Genomic DNA, 14,542 nt, shown 5'->3' with positions numbered 1-14,542 from the left:
GTGGTGGATCGTGACCTCTTCGAACTTTTGGCTCAAGCTTTTAACCTTTTCCAGGTACTTCTGAAGCAAGGGGTCTTTGGCTTGGTAGCTACCGTTTACTTGGGAAGTGACGACTTGGGAGTCACTGCATATTTCCAGTCTTCTCGCGCCGACTTCTGCCGCTAGGGTTAAGCCTCCTATAAGGGCTTCATATTCTGCCTGGTTGTTCGAGATGGGAAACTCGAATCTGACCGACTGTTCGTATACAACCCCAATCGGGCTTTCCAGGATGATCCCGGCACCTCCAAAGGTCTGGTTGGAGGCTCCGTCCACATGGAGCTTCCACCGTGTACCCACGTCTTCGCTTGGGTCTCCCGTTACTTCAACTAAAAAATCCGCCATGGCCTGCGCTTTGATGGCTTGCCGGGGCTCGTACCGTATGTCATATTGGGAGAGTTCGATGGACCAAGTCATCATTCTTCCCGCCAGATCGGGTTTTTGGAGAACTTGTCGGATCCCTTGGTCCATTCTGACGACAACTTGGTGACTTTGGAAGTACTGTTTTAACCTTCTCGAGGAAGTTAGGAGTGCTAAGGCTAGCTTTTCCAACTTCCTATATCTTAATTCTGCCCCTTGCAGGGCCCTGCTTATGAAATAGACTGGCTGTTGAGCTTTCCCGTCCTCCCGTACCAGAACTGCGGCCAGGGCTTCGCTTGTTATAGCGAGGTATAGGTATAGTGGTTCCCCGTCCTTTGGCTTCCCGAGAACGAGAGGTGCCGCCAGGATTTCCTTGAAGTGTTGAAAGGCTTCTTCACATGCGGGTGTCCACTCAAACGCCATCCCTTTCTTCATGAGGTTAAAGAATGGCAGGGCCTTTGTCGCCGAAGCTCCGAGAAATCGGGATAGTGAGGTCAACCGTCCTGCCAACCTCTGGACGTCCTTGATGCAACCCGGGCTCTTCATCTGGAGTATCGCCTGGCATTTCTCCGGGTTAGCTTCTACCCCTCTCTGAGTTATCATAAATCCCAGGAACTTGCCGGCTTCCATGGCGAAGGCGCACTTGAGGGGGTTCAGACTCATACCGTGTTGACGGAGGGACGCAAATACACTTGCCAGGTCGTTCAAGAGGTCGTCAGGTCGTGTTGTTTTTGCCAGGATGTCGTCCACGTAAACTTCAACTGTTTTCCCTATGAGGTCGTGGAATATCCTGTTCATCAGCCTTTGATATGTTGCTCCCGCATTTTTCAAGCCGAATGGCATTACCTTATAGCAAAAAGTTCCTCCTGGCGTTATGAACGCCGTCTTGTCTTCGTCGGGACGGTGCATCGGTATCTGATTGTAACCGGAGTAGGCGTCCATGAAACTTAGATACCGGTATCCCGCCGCGGCGTCGACGAGTGCATCTATGTTGGGGAGGGGGAAGCAATCTATGGGGCATGCTTTGTTAAGGTCAGAGTAGTCCACGCACATTCTCCACTTGCCGTTGTGTTTTCTCACCAATACCACATTCGAGAGCCATGTCGAGTAGTCCACTTCCCGTATGAAGCCTGCTTCTAGGAGGCTGGCCGTTTGCTTGGCTACCTCCTCTGCTCTTTCCGCCGACATCTTTCTCCTTCGTTGAGCCACTGGGCGTGCTTCCGCCTTGACGGCTAGATGATGTGAGATGATTTTTGGATCTATGCCCGGCATGTCGGCTGGTGTCCAGGCGAACAAGTCCCTGTTGGCCCTTATCATTTCAATCAAAGGTTCCTTCAGCTCATGTGGGAGGTTCTTGTTAACGAATGTGAACTTTTCCTCTTCGTCGCCGATTCTAAACTTCTCCAGGTCCCCTTCTGGTTCTGGCCTCGGCTTGTCCTCTACTCTGGCATCAAGGTCGGCTAGGAACACGCCGGATGCTTCCTTGGACTTCTTTCGAAGGGAAAGGCTGGCGTTGTCACAAGCGACCGCCGTCTCGAGGTCCCCCCTTATGGTCCCTATGGATCCGTCATCGGTAACGTACTTGATGACTAACAGCTTTGTGTTAATTATGGCTTCGAAATCATTGATTGTTTTTCTTCCCAAGATGATGTTGTAGGCAGTGGAATCTCGGAGGATTACGAACTCGGCCATTGCCGATCTTCGGCCTTGGGCTTGCCCCACCGAGATTGGCAGGGAAATTACTCCGTCCGGTTTGATGAAGTGGTCGACCAACCCGATAACCCCGTGCTGGTGAGTCGTCAGGTCGGCATCCTTTAGCCCTAGCGCGTCGAACACGTTGCGGAACATGATATTTGAATCCGCTCCTGTGTCCACGAGGATCCGTTTGACGAGACCGGTTCCCACTCTGGCCGTAATGACCATGGGGGGGTTTTCCGGGGCGTCGTTGAACCATTGGTCTTCCGGGCCGAAAGAGATGGAGGGAGGCTTCCTAGAGTTATGCACCAACGGGGATGAGATCGTCAGAACCTTAGCGTCTTTCCTGTGTGCCGACCGGGATTTTGGCGCAGCGTTTTTGGCCGTTACCACGTTTATCACAGTGAGGCCGTGGTCTCTGTCCTCGGGTTCTTGTCGCCGTTTGGCCGAACGGGTTTTGCCTTCTTCATCTTGATCGCGATAACGTCTCCTCGGTTCCCTGATGAGGTGGGAGAACGTGGCCAACTTTCCCTCCCTTATCGCTTGTTCCAGTGCATCCTTCAGGTCAAAACAGTCCTGTGTTTGATGGCCATAACCCTTATGATAATCGCAGTAGAGGTTCTTATTTCCTCCCGTACGGTCCTTAAGTGGTCGGGGTTTCGGCAGGATTCCCTTCTCGGCTATTTGCTGATAGACTTCCACGATGGGGAGAGTGAGTGGGGTGTAGTTGGTAAACTTCCCAACCCGAGGGAACGGTCTTGGTGCCTTGTTTGATGCTTCCTCCCTGGCTTTTTCTTTTGCTCTCTCTCCGTCACCTGGTTGCCGAGCTTGGGTGTAACCGGACTGCCGTTTATTGGCAGCCACGACTCGGCTGACTTCCTCGTCGTTTATATATTCCTTGGCTACCGTCTGGATCTCATGCATTGTCCAAACCGGTTTCGTGGTAAGGTATTTTCGGAAGTTCTCGTTGAGGAGGCCGTTTGTTAGGCAGAGACTGGCCACCGAGTCGGTTAAGCCGTCGATTTCCAGACATTCGTCGTTGAACCGATCTAAGTATCTCCTGGTCGGTTCTCCTTGTCTCTGGGTTACCCCTAGAAGGTTGATAGGGTGCTTGGCTTTTGCTATCCGCGTTGTAAATTGGGCCAGGAATGCACGGCTGATGTCTGAGAAATTGTAGATGGAACCTTGAGGGAGGCCGTTAAACCATCTGATCGCTGGCCCTGCTAGGGTTACCGGGAAGGCGCGGCATCTTACTTCGTCCCCTACTCCCTCTAGATTCATCCTGGCCTCAAAGGCCGTGAGGTGTTCAAGGGGGTCTTGAGTTCCGTCGTACCTCATGTCCGTTGGTTTGTCGAAGTGTTTCGGCAACCGGACCTCGAGGATAGATCGGTGGAACGGGGTGACACCCATTATCACAGGTTGTCGTGTTCTCTCAGCTCTCCCTTCCCCGTCCTCGCGACCTCTCGCCGCTCGGCGGGTCGGTCTGCCGCGGGAGTAGATGATCGTGTCGTTTCGTCTCCTCATTATCGGCGACTCCTCCCGCGTGCTCTCCGCTTCCGTCCGGGATGCGGATGCACGTCGCGGGCGGCTTCGATGAGAGTCTTCCTCCTCGCTCCCGGGAGACGGGGTATAGCTCGGATTGGTAGACCGTCCATCACGCTCCCGGTCGGCCAGCTGTCGCTCTAGGTTCTGCACTCGGTGGCGTAGCTCCTGCATTATTATGGCGCTATCGCCGCCCGTTCCCCCGAAAGGTCGTGTTCTCGTGTGTTGTTGGGAGGATCTCCGCCCCCCCCTTTGCGAGGCGACAGAGGCTGCCCCCTCCGCTCCGGCTGCTCGAGCTCGGTCGCCGGGACCTAGCGCGACTTCCATTTAGGCAAGTCCCCACAGACGGCGCCAATGTTCGGTAGTCGGTTTCCGGACAGGTAGGATTCGCGGGTGAAGGAGTGAGGAGACCCTGACCTTGATCACGCTGGTCGCGGGCCTCCCGAGCAGTCGAGCACTTGTACTGGTGAATGGTCGAGGGGGGGTGTCACCTGCAAAGACACTCCGACGCCTAAGTCAGATAATGTGCAGGGGGGAAAAGTTATGTGGAAGGGTGACGTACCTCGGGGGAAGAGCCAATCTTCCCCTTATATACATGTCAGTAGTGGGCCCCTTGTGAGGACAGGCCCATGTTCCCAGGGACATTGTCCTGTAGCCGCGTGTGGGTCGTACTGGACACGTGTCCGGGTCGTTTGAAGGGCGAGGAGTCGGGTCGGGTGGAGCTCGGGCCAGGGTCGACCCGTCGGGTCTTTGGGCCGGGCCGTAACAGGAATCTTTACACAAAAGTCTAGGCCTAGCTCAGCAAAATTTAAGTGATATCAATTTTAAGTGATATATTATATCTTAGTGGTATCAATTTTAAGTGATATATTAGTATATTACGTGCCTTGTTCTCTTCTAACAGTAATCTTTAGTTCTTTACACAAAAGTCTAGGCCTCTGGCTCAGCAAAACTTAAGAACAGAGAAGTGTTTAGAGATTAGTAATTTTTATAATCGATAGTTATTAATTAGTTATTTTTAATATTTTTAATAGTATAAAATTATATTTAATAATATAAAATTATTTATTTTTTTATTAATTAAATACCGACTAAATTTAAAAAAAATATTGATCCTTAAACTTTCTTTTTAAGAATACATGTTTCTATAAATATGTAGTTCCGTCTGCTATACCTTTTACACCTTTTTATTGCTATTTCGTTACGATTGAACAAATAATTTTGTCGTGTAAGAATAAAAAGACGGTGGTTTGAGGGTATGAATGTTCATTCTCGCACACTGATTTCAGTATTTCACATTTGCCTTTCTTAGAAAGATCGAAAATATAATAAAATGACAATTACACAGCTAAGAAACCAGTTGTTGCGTTTTCACTTTTCACGCTTTGCTAGCCAACACATTCATTCTTCTGGAAATTCATATTATGTTTTCGTTACCTTCAATCAAAAAAGTCTTCTCGTTCCTCCGGGATCATTCTGGAAAAGCCAGCTAACTTGTTTCAGATACCGACCACCTTTTTATTTTTCCATTTTGGACTGGAACTAGAAGAAAGCTTTATTGGGCCATATTGGAAGAGACATGGGCTTGCAGTGGTGAAAGTTAATTCCATTGGCCCATTATATTATTTACTCCAAACGTGGTTCCATATGTGACCCAAGAAGGAAAAGGTCGATACAAGTGATTCAATGTCAACACACAAGTTAATTACACTAAAATGTTAATAAATAATGATTCAGAAAACCCCATGCAACAAACGCACGGCTAATTCACCAGTTCTCTAAAAATATGTTACTTAAGATTCGTTGAATACGAATTATAGTACTCACACTCCTATGTTATGATCTACTAAACTATTGCTCATCCATACGAGAAGAAGAAAGCGCTCTCAATTCTCAGGATGAGTTATATTATACCCTTGTGAGCTTTATGGAACAAAATACGAAAACATATTGCACATAAGAGAGGGAGAAAACAAAAACCGGTGTTAGTCATGTTAATTTTAATCCAAATTCTTAAAAGAGTTAACAGGAGAATAAAACGAGTCCCGTGATTAGGGAGTGACAACTGACAAAGACAAGTGCATGGAACAAAATAAAAATAAAAAGCAGAAGGCTAGGTCGTTGCGAGTGCCTGGGTGGTGTTTAGTGCATGTCCTTTTGCAAAATGCTAACTGGGTTTGGTTGGTCAAAAGAACCTAAGACTCGTCCTAGTGTTGGTCCCCACCCCGAGCGAAGGAAAGTGAGAAAGAGGACGATTCTCATCATGAGTTAGGATAGGTCTTACTTATTAATAGTTACTCTGGAATTAGATTTGTCATCTTTTAGAAAGATTAGTACATGAAGTCTCAAATTATTTATGATGGTGCATCCTGCCATTTGAACGGCGAGGGTATCAAATATTATTATCAACATTCAATATTATAATTTAGACGTTTATCAAGTGCCCATCGTTTCGTCCACTAGCTCCACTCCTATTCTTATTCATATATCTCTGTCCCTTTCAATTTCCCTTTAAATTTTTTTTTTTTACACTTCTTATAAGGTTTTACAGATTATTTTAACTTGCTATTCTAAATTTCTAACCATGTTTGATTAGTGACCACATTAATTAGCCACTGTCAGTCTGATACTAAATTAATTTAATTCAATTTTTTTTTTCAATAAAGAAGGGGAATGGAGCAAAGTATGGATCATGCACTTATTTATTTACTAAAACGTAACGTCCTTGTCTGTCCACAATAAAAATATCTGAAATTCTGTTTTCCCTTTTTGTGTGATTGCTGTTCCTCTCTCCACTCTCCACTCTTCCCTCTCTTTGCAGGTTTGGACTTGGAGGGGTAAAGTTGTAAAAATGGAGAGGAAGCAAGGATTCTTTTCTGCGCTGAAAGACGAGGTCGTCAGAGGCCTCTCGCCGGCGAGGTCACGCCCGCCAAGAAGTGCTTCTCCCATGTCTGCTCTGCTGCGGCGCCGGAGGAATCACCAAGCTCCTCCACCTCCTCCGGCTGACCCCTTCATTCCGAGATCCGGCAGCCTGAGGCCCGTGGAGGCACTTTCGCCTCTCAAAGAGGGCCCCGACGGCGACGAAGACTGCTCCGACTCCAACTCCACTTCACGGCCCGAGGCTAGATGGGCCCAGTGGCCGTGGGCTAAGGGCCCGGTGGGCTTTTCCTCCTGCTCGTCCGTGGACTTGAAGAGTTCGGATCTGAGGCTGCTGCTTGGAGTGTTGGGTGCTCCCCTTGCCCCCGTCCACGTTTGCACCACCGACCCCTTCCCTCACCTCAGCATCAAAGACATCCCCATTGTTAGTCTCTCTCTCTCTCTCTCTCTCTCTACTGTATACTGTATAAAATACGTATAGAGGTGAATGATAAGATTGGGAGTGGTTGGTGGTTGCAGGAAACTTCTTCTGCTCAGTACATATTGCAGCAGTATATAGCAGCTACAGGGGGGCAAAAGCTTCAGAATTCAATTAACAATGCATATACAAAGGGAAAGTTGAAAATGATAGCCTCCGTGTTTGAGACGGCTAACAAGGTCACCAGGAATTCCTCCAGAGCTGCGGAATCCGGGGGGTTTGTGTTGTGGCAGATGAATCCGGATATGTGGTATGTGGAGCTTGCTCTTGGTGGTAGCAAGGTTCATGCCGGTTCCAATGGCAAACTCGTGTGGCGCCACACCCCTTGGCTTGGTCCTCATGCTGCCAAAGGACCTCATAGACCCTTGAGACGTGCCCTTCAGGTTCATCTATCTCTCATTTCTTTTTTCTCATTACAGACTTCCCATTCTAATTCAATTTGTTAACAGGGTCTTGATCCAAGAACAACTGCCAGAATATTTATCAATGCAAGATGCATTGGGGAGAAGAAGATCAATGGGGATGACTGTTTCATTCTCAAGCTTTGTGCAGATCCCTCCACACTAAAAGCCAGGAGTGAAGGCCCAGCTGAGATAATAAGGCATGTTTTGTTTGGTTACTTCAGTCAGAAAACAGGACTGCTTGTTCACTTGGAAGACTCTCATCTCACTCGGATTCAGAACAATGGAGGAGATGCTGTGTATTGGGAGACCACCATAAATTCGTTTCTTGATGATTACAGGCCTGTTGACGGAATCATGATTGCTCATTCCGGTCGTTCCGCGGCAACACTTTTCAGGTTTGGGGAAACATCTATGAGCCACACCAAAACAAAGATGGAAGAAGCATGGACGGTTGAGGAAGTGGCGTTCAACGTCCCCGGCCTTTCGGTGGACTGTTTCATTCCTCCAGCGGAGCTAAGACTTGCTTCCAAGAGAGAAGCCACCGAGCAGAGAGTGAAGAATGCTGTTCCAGGAGGCGCACACCATGCGAGAGCTCCTCAGCTACATAGGTCTCATCATGCAAGCAATGGGAGCAACGTTAAATGGGCAGTGGATGTTTAGCAATTGTGAAGTTTCTAGATTAGTCTACTTCTAGTTCTCCAATTTTAACGCCTTAGATAGACTGACAAGTAAACTGGGGTTAAATGGTGAAGATTCCTGCAGTTTTCATTGCCTCCTTGAATTTGTAAATAGGGACGATTAGCAGCAGATCCCGCAAAAATTGATCTTTAAAATTGGATGATTATGCACCCCAAGGTTCGTTCTTGCACTTGTTTTTAGTAAGTGTGAATTTGAGATCTGTTGATAATCTTATTACGTATGATTTCTTTTAGAGTTTTCCCGTAAAAGCATTCACTCATGATGCTTGAACATCTAGTTTGAATTAGATGTGCGTATGCTATTTTCTATGATGAATTGTGACTCAACTAGCTAAATCTACATGCTTTCCACTTTTCCAGGGTCAATGGTCTTTGTTTATAATGAAATAATTAGCTACTATGGTTGTAAGTGGTTACTATGAAGGCCGCTTTTGTTCCTGGGAGAATGTGTATTGTGTTTGGATGACCAGACTGGAACTAAAATTCCGATTCTAGAATACAAAATTTCAATACTTTTAGTATTTTCGGAAAATAGGCTCCGTTTGGTTGATGTATTTGATGAGACATAGACACAGAGACACAGACATTAAAGACATGGACATAAAATATTTGTGTCTATGTATTGTGTTTGGCAAAAATAAGAAATAAGACACATGTATTTAAAAAAGACTAAATTACCCTTCATTCAACCACAAGTTTTACCACTATTACAATACACCTATTATCCCAAACAATGCATGCCATCACCATTAAATTTTTATTTCTTCTAATAATTTTTTATTTCTTCTAATACCATCTTAAATCATCATTTAAATATTAAATATATAATTGTTCTTGAAAAAAAAATAGAAAATTAAAGTTCAGAATTTATCAAAGATTAATCAAAATTTAAATAAATAAAAAAAATTAAATGTACAAATTTTTTTATAAAAAAAAAAGTAAATTTAGTTGTAGAATCTAAAAGAGAAAGAGAAAAAAAGATTTAGGAAGATAAGAAGACAAATTTTAAAAACTCAATAAGGGTAAAAGAGTAAAAAATTAGTGTCTTACAAGTTGTGTCTCAGTGTCTCACCAAATTGGAGGTACACAAATTTAGTGTCTCCGTGTCCATCCGTGTCCTCCCGTGTCCTTCGAAAATCTGTGTCTCACCAAACCAAACAGCAGACATGTGTCACCGTGTACCACTGTGTCTATGTCTCAGTGTCTGTGTCTCAGTAACCAAACGCTACCATAGGGACCATAGAATTGAAAATTTTAAAATTGAAGACTGGAATTTTTTAAATTAGAGACTAAAATTTTACTAATATTTTTTTAAAAATATATTTTTGTTTAATTTTTTAAATTTTAAATTTATTTATCAATTTTTATATTTATCTTATTTAATCTTGAATATTTTATACTAAACACAATATAGATATTTAATATAAGAAAAACTTTTAGGAACGGTAATTTTTAATATTTTTTATCATTATTTGATTAATATAAACACTAAATTATCTTTAACAAATAAATTTTACTGATTTATGTATATAAATTTTAAAAAATATGAATACAAATTGTATTGGCTTATGTGCGTAAATTTTAATAAATATAAGTATAAATTATATGCTTCTTGTATATAAAATCTCTAAAAATATGTGTACAAATTATTATTAATTAAAAACTAACAAAAAATAATAATATTTACTAATAATATAATATTATTTTTAAATTAATCTTATCTTTTAATATCTATTTCTCAATTTTTTAATTTTAATCTCTCTTCCAAACAAAATTTTACTCTTAGTTGCATTTAGAAATAACAAAGTCTTTTAATGTTAATCTCTCATCCAAATTCAATATCTGCTTGTAATTTAATAAATAAATAAAAACATCTCTGTCAAGTCTCTCTAAAATAACTAAGAACGAGCGACTGAGGGGGGAGGAAACACTAGGGGTTTCTATCCACGATCTAAAGATCCTCAGGTATGGAATCGCGAAGAATACTATCGGTTGGAGAAAGAGTCTTTTACTGTGTTTGTGGATAATCTGTCAGAGGATATATCCAGGAGGGAATTGTATTAGTTATTCTGTTGGACGGGAAAGATGATATTTATTTAGGCCGGAAAAGAATGAGTGTAGCAATTTACTTATTCGCCTTCATACGATACACGACGAAAGGGGGTGCTTTGAAGGCAATAGCCAAAATGAACAAATTACGATTGCGTGGTAAGCTGGTTTCTGTGGGGGAAGCGAAGTTTCGAAGAAAAGGGTATGCGATGGACCTCCAGGTGCATGGGGACGATAGTCAATAGATTGACAGGCGGCTAGCGGAACGTACTAAGGGGAAGGAGGTGGTTACTGAGCAAGTCATAGAGGTCACGCCGGCAAGGATGCAAATGCAACTTCAACAGGGAAATGGGTGTGCGAAAAGGGTTGAAGTGCCCATAGTAGCAGAGAATATGAATTGGTTGGGGAGGAGCTTAGTAGGGAGCTCTGTGAAACCCCAGGACGTGCATTCATTGAAGAGACTTATTTCCACAAACTTGCATCATGTGGAGGATGTTAGGGAGCTTGGTGCAACTAAAGTCCTGTTAGTCTTTGATACGGTGGAGCATGCCGATGAGGCATTTACATTCAAACTGGATTCTCTGTTACAAATCTTCCATAGGGTTCGGAGGTGGGAAGTGGACGAACGGTGTGTATCTCGCAGAGTGTGGTTGGAGCTTTATGTCATGCCTCTTCATGTCTGGGCGGTGGAAACGTTTAAAGCGGTTGGAGGCCAATGGGGCGAGGTGCTACGGTGGAATGTCCCAGCAGGTTCAGGTGCATCCTTTAGGGTTGGAAGAATTCAAGTTGAGACGTGCACGTTTGAAGACATAAGGGAGTGGGTTCATGTTTCTGTGGGAGGGACTGGGTTTCAAGTATTTGTGAAAGAGGTGGGCTTAGAGGCCGATGGGGCAGAAACCTCGATAGAGAGCAAGAAAGCCTTTGAAGATAGGGACGTCGGAGATGCCGGGTACAACCGATCGATGATGGTGACAGTGCTGTGGGATCCGGCAGCGGACCTGATGGCCGGGGATACGAAGGGCGTTGATAATGGGAAGGACAGATTAGTAATTCCAGAGGTATTGTTGAATGATGTGAACGTTGATTTTTTTAAATTTCAAAACTACTGGAAATAGAACAGATTCGGTGAGTTATACCAAGAATCATGGAGAGGTGGTTACTAAGGGATTTGGTGAGAGTGAAGAGGTGGATTCGGACAGGATGGTTACATAGGAATTGTGTAATGGTGGGGGAGGGGATCTCGCTGGGTTTGATTTGCCTTGTGTGAATGCTTTGATGGGCTAGCCCTTTACTGCTAGAACCACACGCGGTATAAGGGAGGGATGTGAGGTGGGCCTTGATCAAAGTGGCCCAACACATAAGAAGAAGGATAGGAGGGAGCCGAATGGGCCAGAGATGGATTGGAACATGGCTAACCGGGTTGGAGCCCAATCCCGGACGGAAGTGGAGCACGGAACGGGCAGGTGGGTCGGGACCAACTCTCAGGCCCGATGGAAGGGAACGCCTGGACGGGACGTGCGTGTTGAGGCGGCAACCCTAGAGGGTGCTGAGAACGTGAATGGAAGGGCCAGGACGAGCATGGAAGGCAAATTGCGGGCAGAATCTGATGGAGCCGCAGAGGATGTGCTGGGAGCTGCGGTGGGAACGGGCGCAGCCATGGAGGGAGGTCTCGGGGTGGTGATGGTGCAGGGAGAACGCGCATCCAATTCGGGAAGGGTGCAGATGATGGTGGCCAAGGCAGTGGACATGGAAGAAGGTCGGGTTGAGGGACGGGCACTAGTATACCGAGACGGGTTGGGAGGGAAGGAGATGACCTCGATGGGGGCAGCCCGAGTACCTGCAGCGGACGTGCAAGGTGGGGATGATGATGAGGGAACGTTCATGGATGGGGCTGAATCGCACACAGATTTCAGGAAGGACACCCAAGGAGATGACAGAAGGTTATCAAAGGAGGCACAGATGCAGGAAAATGTGGAGACCTGGGCTCTAGCAGTGGAATTTAGCGCTATGTTATATGATGAAGAAGTGGATCTCATGGGTATTTTGCAAACTCAAAATAAACAATTGGCAGAGAAGCGAAAGGTGGCAAAGCAAAAAGAAAAGGTGAGAAGAAGTCGTCTTAAGAATAAATCTAAGGTGAACAATAATTTGTTTAAATGATTGTGAGCTGTTGGAATATTAGGGGTTTGAGGGGTGATTGGAAATTGAGCATGGTGAAATCGTTGAAGAAAAAATATAATTTGAACATGGTGGGTTTGCTTGAAACAAAAAGGGAGGAAATCTCTGTATTTGATGTTGCAAGGATTTGGGGTAGTAGCTCTATAGGTTGGGAGTATGTGGAGTCTGTGGGGGCGACCGGGGGACTATTGTTGATATGGGATGACATAATATTTCAGAGAACTAATTGCTATAAAGGTGAAAGGTGGCTGTGCGTTGAAGGTGTGTTAACGAAGAAAAATTTTCAATGTGCTTATTGCTTGGTATACGAGACGCATGGGAGGGAGGAGAAGAAGGTGGTGTGGGAAGAGTTGAGCTATATTGCGGGCTTGTGCCAGGTCCCTTTCTATTTTTTGGGGACTTAAATGACATTTTGCAAGTCGATGATCGCAAAGGGTTGACGAGTTTACCGTCTTCAGCGGAAGAGTTCAAGGGGTGGGTCCACGACATGCAGCTGTTGGATCTACCGTTGACTGATAGGAAGTTCACATGGTTCAGGGGTAGATCCTGTAATCGGATTGATAGAGTGTTAGTGAATATTGAATGGGTAGAGAAGTATCCTGACATCCGGCTAAGAGGGGGTCCTAGGGGCTTGTCAGATTACTACCCATTGATTTTGGAGGAGTCACGGGTAAGAGGGGGCCCTCGACCATTCAGAAGTCTAGATTCCTGGTTTACGCATGACTGTTTTTTGAGGACGGTAAAAAACGAGTGGAGAAACCTGGGAGATGGGCCGTTCATTGGTAAGCTGAAAGCCTTGACGATACCGCTGCGACAATGGCACAACGATCACTTTCGTGGCATGGAAAACAGAATAATGAAATTTGAGGAGGAGATACAGAGGCTAGACAATCAGGTGAGTGATGGGATTTATGATGGTACGACGGAGGCTAGAAGGAAGGCTTTGGTGAACTTTTGTAAAAAGTGGTACATCAGAAAGGAAATCCACTGGAAGCAGCTGTCTCGGTCCAAGCATGCTAGAGACATGGACAGGAATACCAGATACTTTCATAACATTGCCTCGGCTAGAAGACAAAACAACAGAATTGATGCTTTAATGATTCATGGACGGCTTGTGCGGAACCCGACAAGAATAAAGCATGCAATTAGGGGGTTTTACAAGGAGCTATATCGCCAGGAATATGTTCCGAGGATTGGTGTCCGGAATGGGTTGTTGAAGCAAATTGATAGAGCTGATGCTGAAGCCTTTGAGTTTTACCGTCGGTGGAGGAAATTAGAGAGGTAGTATGGGATTGTGAATCTTCTAAGGCCCCAGGTAGTGATGGGTACAACATGAATTTCATTAAGAAATGCTGGGAGGAGATTGGTCAAGAATTCACCACAGCGGTGATGGAGTTTTTCCAAAAGGCAAAGTTACCGTCTGAGGTAAATGTAACATGGGTGATGCTGGCACCAAAATTTGTGGGTGCTAAGGAGATCAAGGACTTTAGGCCTATTAGTATGATGGGGTGTGTGTATAAGGTGATTTCAAAGGTTCTGGTCAGAAGAATGAGATCAGTTATGCCAGGATTGGTAGGCGAGACTCAGACGACATTTGTGAAAGGTAGGAAAATTCATCATGGTGCTCTCATCGCCTGTGAGACGGTCCATTGGCTCATGGCACAGAAAAAGGAAGCAGTGATTATTAAGCTGAATTTTCAAAAAGCTTATGATAGAGTTAGATGGAGTTTTATGGGGTTTGGCCAGAGGTGGAGGAATTGGGTGAAGGAGTGTGTTAGTACGGCCACTATGTCCGTCCTGGTGAATGGCTCACCATCAAAGCTGTTTAACATGGAGAGGGGCCTCAGACAAGGGGATCTACTTTCTCCACTTTTGTTCGTGCTTGTGGTGGATGTGTTGCATTAGATGTTGGGAGAAGCCGTCAGAAACGGGCGCATTGATCCGCTATTAGTTGACGGGGAGCATATAGAATTGTCGCATCTCCAGTTTGCAGACGATACGATCTTGTTTTGTCCCCCAAAAACAGAGATAGTTGTGAATTATAAGAGGCTTTTGTGGTGTTTTGAGTTGATGTCGGGACTGAGCATTAATTTTGAGAAGTCGAATCTGATCTCGGTGAATTGTGGACAGGATTGGGTATATCATGCGTGCGACCTTCTGGGGTGCAAGCAAGCGGTGTTACCAGTGAGGTACCTCGGGATATCCTTAGGTGCGAATCCGAGGCT

General features: G+C 45.2%; 3 protein-coding genes across 3 annotated transcripts; 2 read left to right on the top strand and 1 right to left on the bottom strand.

Moving 5' to 3' along the window:
- Positions 1-1,343: 1,343 nt before the first annotated feature.
- On the bottom strand, positions 1,344-3,960 carry LOC130945592 (uncharacterized). The gene is made up of 2 exons (XM_057874303.1): positions 1,477-3,960; positions 1,344-1,382 (listed from the first exon to the last, which is right to left on the bottom strand). Exons 1-2 carry the CDS (start codon positions 3,958-3,960, stop codon positions 1,344-1,346), a joined length of 2,523 nt encoding a protein of 840 aa, XP_057730286.1.
- Positions 3,961-6,364: 2,404 nt separating this feature from the next.
- On the top strand, positions 6,365-8,402 carry LOC130946799 (uncharacterized). The gene is made up of 3 exons (XM_057875650.1): positions 6,365-6,934; positions 7,030-7,371; positions 7,438-8,402. The coding sequence occupies exons 1-3, from the start codon at positions 6,485-6,487 to the stop codon at positions 8,050-8,052; spliced, it is 1,407 nt and encodes a 468-aa protein (XP_057731633.1). The 5' UTR covers positions 6,365-6,484; the 3' UTR covers positions 8,053-8,402.
- A 3,983-nt stretch (positions 8,403-12,385) lies between these two features.
- On the top strand, positions 12,386-13,602 carry LOC130945591 (uncharacterized). Its single transcript, XM_057874302.1, has 2 exons — positions 12,386-12,578; positions 12,695-13,602. The coding sequence occupies exons 1-2, from the start codon at positions 12,386-12,388 to the stop codon at positions 13,600-13,602; spliced, it is 1,101 nt and encodes a 366-aa protein (XP_057730285.1).
- Positions 13,603-14,542: the final 940 nt, after the last annotated feature.

This window comes from Arachis stenosperma, chromosome 8 (genome assembly GCF_014773155.1).
Source record: "Arachis stenosperma cultivar V10309 chromosome 8, arast.V10309.gnm1.PFL2, whole genome shotgun sequence".
Lineage (NCBI taxonomy): Eukaryota > Viridiplantae > Streptophyta > Magnoliopsida > Fabales > Fabaceae > Arachis > Arachis stenosperma.
This window is presented reverse-complemented; position numbering and strand designations above follow the sequence as displayed.